This window comes from Carassius auratus, unplaced genomic scaffold (genome assembly GCF_003368295.1).
Source record: "Carassius auratus strain Wakin unplaced genomic scaffold, ASM336829v1 scaf_tig00041645, whole genome shotgun sequence".
NCBI lineage: Eukaryota > Metazoa > Chordata > Actinopteri > Cypriniformes > Cyprinidae > Carassius > Carassius auratus.
This window is the reverse complement of record NW_020526662.1, coordinates 17619-21815: the sequence shown is the minus strand read 5'-3', so window position 1 is coordinate 21815 and position 4197 is coordinate 17619. Positions and strand designations below refer to the sequence as shown.

Sequence of the window (4197 nt, the reverse complement as noted above, 5' to 3'; positions counted from 1 at the left end):
TTTTCTGTTTTTCTGTTTTTAAAAAAGAAAAAAAAACCTTATTGATTTATGTATGTATGTATATATATATATATATATATATATATATATATATATATATATATATATTAGGGCTGTGCGATATTGAAGAAAAATGCGATATGCGATATCTTGCTAAATAATGCGATATTCGATATGCGATACGATATTTATTTTTTCTAAAATCAATTAAAATTGTATTAAGAGAAATTATATAACCAAAATTTCAAATTATTTAGGGGAAAGAAATCACTACAACTTTTGAAAGTGAACAACAGCAGTTTTTTTATGTTGCATTAACACAAATTACATTTTAACATTACATTTAAATGTTAAAATTACATTTTAAAAATGTAAACAAACAGAAAATAAAAATATCACTAATACTTTGCTCCACTATATAGTTAGGCCTACATCAACCTGAAAACATGAACATTCAAGTAAACAAAAACACTTGAGAAACAGTGGAGTTACTTCTTTGCTCTCTTTTTGTTTTGTTTTTGCCAAGTCAGATTTTAGCATTCATGCTAAAATTGTTAAAGATTTTTGGACAAGAAAACCAGCATGTCCACTTTGTTTGGTTTCAGGGATGCACGCTGACATGTAACTACATTGCCTGATGTGCTGAAAAGTCTTTCAGATGGTGTGCTAGTGGCAGGCACACAAAGATATTTTTCCGCCAGCTTGCTTAAGTGGGGGAAATTTACCTTGTGAATTCCCCACCATGCCAAAGGGTCCTGCTCACTGTGGATTTTGGGGATCAGAATGTAGCTGTTAAATTCTGCTTCAATGGTTGCATGGTCAGAGGATTCAGAGGGAGATGTGACTGAGGTCTGTAAGAGACTTCCTAAAGACTTCTTCATCCTCTTTGTACTTGTGGCTGTGGCACTTTGACATTGCTCAGCCTCAGCACCTGACACAGCAGCACCCACTGATGATGATGATGATATGGCAACAGCAGGTTGTGCCTCCTAGAAAAAAAAGAAAAGGAAAATAATGATTAGTACCTCCATATTTTATTAATGAGCTCAAATCATTCTTGCTATATAAAATATTCTTACCTTCATTTCTGATTTTATCCTTAAACTAATTTCTTCCCATTGTTCCTTAGGAATGTAGTCTTTTTTGAATCTTGGATCTAAAAAAGTGGCAATGTTCAAGAGAGTTTGGGTTGCAGGATCCTCATATTTTGCCTCCATGTAGCCCAGCACTTTGGTTTTAATTGAGCATGTCAGCTCTGTGTCTTCCTCGTCAGCAGCAAGGGTTTGTGTGTTCAGTAAACGAAGAACTGGAAGTAGATAGGAAATGCTCACGTATTCTTCCCCAGACAAAGCATCTGTAAAATCTTGAAGTGGCTTCAATGCCTTGTTTACGGACTCAAGGACCTCAATGTCCTGCCAAGATGGAACCAGATGTCTTGTACTCCGATTTTCAGAGAGAACTTGTGACAGAGCCCTCTGCTGTTCCAGGATCCTTTCCATCATTTGTTGCTTAGTGCCCCATCGTGTAGGGCACTCTGTGATCAGACCATGTTCTGGCAGGTTAAGCTCTCTCTATGCTTTCTTTAGCGCTTCTTTCTTTTTCCAGCTATGGGAAAAATGTCCCACTAGCTTTTTGCACACTCCTAGAGCACGACTGATGCGTGTGTCACATTTGACTGCATTTTCTGGATAAATAGAAATAAAATAGTTTCAATCGTTTTAATTAAGTTCTGGTTTCATATTTTTTAAACATTAATTTGAATAAATCTTACATCTATAATTTAACGTATAATTCTTTATTAATTTAAATATCATCAACACTAAAATATCTGTGACAGTATACAATAAGATGTGTTTAATAAAGTTATTATATGTTAAGATAACTAATTAAATATTCTGATATAAAAAAGTAAGACTTACCAATAGCAAGGTGCAGTCTGTGCCCGAAGCACTGTAGTCGGGGCCAACCATTTATTTCCGCCGCTTTGATCATATTGGTTGCGTTGTCAGTGGTAAAACACACTAGACGCGCCTCATTCAAATTCCAGCCAGACAAAGCCTCTCGCAGTCCCAGCGCTATGTTTTCCCCACTGTGTTCACTGGGGAAATATGCTGTCTGTAAGCACAGACTTCTCATCTTAAAGGCTTTGTCAATAAAGTGAACCGTTAAACTAATGTACGGCTCTGTTGTCCTACTGGACCAGAGGTCCGTTGTACACGCAAAATGTTCGACATCTCTCAGTTCCAACATGACACGGTCGCGAGTATGCTCGTACATTTGGGGGATAGCAATGCGTGAAAAATAGGTTCGAGAGGGAATGTTGTACCGTTTGTCGATGGTATTCATCAGGTGCAAAAACCCTGGTTTCCCGACTGTGGCGATCGGAACCATATCCTTTGCCAGATAGCGTGTAATGGCCTCGGTTATCTCTCTATGACGGCGGGAACTTACAGGATATGGTGTTATGCTTTCGAAGCTTGATGATATGGATTGTTGCTTGGGTTGGTGAACGAGGGTTGATTCACCTGAGCTTGAAGATTTTTCTGCAGAGCATAGCTGATACAAATCGTTGTGCTTTGCTTTGAGGTGACTGAACAGATTTGAAGTGTTTCCCGTTTTCGTTGCTACACGAGATTTACATGTTTTACATATAACTTCAGTCTGCATGTGGTCATCTCTTTTAAATCCAAAAAACTGCCATATCTTTGAGGTGCTTCTTCGTTTTGGCACTAAATCGTCGGCAGCAGCTGCGGATGTCTCAGGCTGGCTCATTTTATCATATTAGTTTGCTATGAGCGCGTCACTCACTGCGTGCTGGCTTGTTGATGGTCAGACGTCAGAGCAGTGAGCACGCGGGCGCTATGCGCATGCACACACACAACTAACGTCCGCGTGTCGGATGATCTGTGTCGTAAAACTATAAATAGCTTTGTATTACTTTATCATCTATCGCAAATCATTACGATATGCATATCGCGATATGCGAATTTGCGATATTTCGATATTTTCGATATATCGCACAGCCCTAATATATATATATATATATATATATATATATATATATATATATATATATATATATATACTATGTAAGTCAATGGGGACCCGCAACTGGAGGTGAACCATCCCTTTAAATGAGCAAAACTGGCCAAAAATTACCATTTAAAATAATAATAAAATGATACAAATTCTAAATAAGAATAAAAACTACAATAGTATCTCAGTGATAATCAAAATGATAATTATCTAAAAACATATGGGTATACAATAATAGTAATAGTTATAATACAATTTGTGAAAGAAAAATGGCCACAATATTCTGCAGAGAGAGAGAGAGAGAGAGACTGTAGGGACAAACAACAAAAAAAAGAAAGTTGATCAGAAGAAAATTAAACTGCACTGAACCTTGTGAACAAATATTTCAACAATGTTTAACCGACTTTACGAGCCGACAGGGTCAGTGTGCTGTGAAATAGTGCTGCAGCGTCGCCCGGGGAATTATTTAACACGCCGCAGACTTCACACAACACACAGAAAACAGGGAAGCCTTTTCTGAGAAAGAGAAAGAGAAGGAGCCGCTGTGGTGCCTCTGTCCTGAGCATTAGGGTTTACTGCGTCCTCATATTTAATGTTTCTGCATTAGTTTCTGTGTAGAGGTTAATAAAGCCTAACTTTACAGGCAGCATGTTTCATACTTCCCTCTGTTTTAACGGAAGAACAGCGGGCCGCATGCACAGATGCACAGTCCTGATGAACGCCTGACCTTGAGACACGCCCAATGATACGGTCAGAACGACCTCCTGAATACTGCACGCTGATTGGACGGAGCGAGTGTCAATCACAGAGCACTGTCGTCATGGCAACAGGCTGAGCTCAGAGGCTGCACTGCTTCAGCTCTTCATACAGTCGCTCCACAGACGCTGTGTTACAGGAAGAGTGTGTGTTTCACAGCATCAGAGAGACTCACAGCCCTGCTGACCCCTACAGCTCATCTGCCATGTGATCCAGTGTCAGCTGTGTTTCAGTGCAGTGTTGGACACTTCCATCATGTTCTGAGAAAATTAAACACATGCAGCTCCTCTCTATTTAATATCAAGAGAGTAATGATGACCACAGGCCCTTAAAATATGATTTCACTCCTGAATAAGAATCATTTTTCCCTTCCTGAATGATATTAATCATCACAGTCAAACACAT

At 38.8% G+C, this 4197-nt stretch overlaps 2 protein-coding genes across 2 annotated transcripts; both read right to left on the bottom strand.

Annotated features, from left to right (window-relative positions):
* Positions 1-725: 725 nt before the first annotated feature.
* On the bottom strand, positions 726-1564 carry LOC113085456 (zinc finger BED domain-containing protein 1-like; the record flags this gene model as incomplete). The annotated part of the gene is made up of 2 exons (XM_026255142.1): positions 1080-1564; positions 726-989 (listed from the first exon to the last, which is right to left on the bottom strand). Coding segments are annotated over exons 1-2 (687 nt in total), but the record flags the coding sequence as incomplete, so codon positions are not given.
* A 7-nt stretch (positions 1565-1571) lies between these two features.
* LOC113085457 (zinc finger BED domain-containing protein 1-like) lies at positions 1572-2861 on the bottom strand. Its single transcript, XM_026255143.1, has 2 exons — positions 1920-2861; positions 1572-1684 (listed from the first exon to the last, which is right to left on the bottom strand). Exons 1-2 carry the CDS (start codon positions 2770-2772, stop codon positions 1572-1574), a joined length of 966 nt encoding a protein of 321 aa, XP_026110928.1. The 5' UTR covers positions 2773-2861.
* Positions 2862-4197: the final 1336 nt, after the last annotated feature.

Coding starts and splice junctions, on each gene's coding strand:
- LOC113085457 (XM_026255143.1), bottom strand. CDS start 2,772: ATGAGCCAGCCTGAGACATCCGCAGCTGCTGCCGACGATTTAGTGCCA. Junction 1,685..1,919: donor CAGACTGCACCTTGCTATTG/GTAAGTCTTACT, acceptor CTATTTATCCAG/AAAATGCAGTCAAATGTGAC.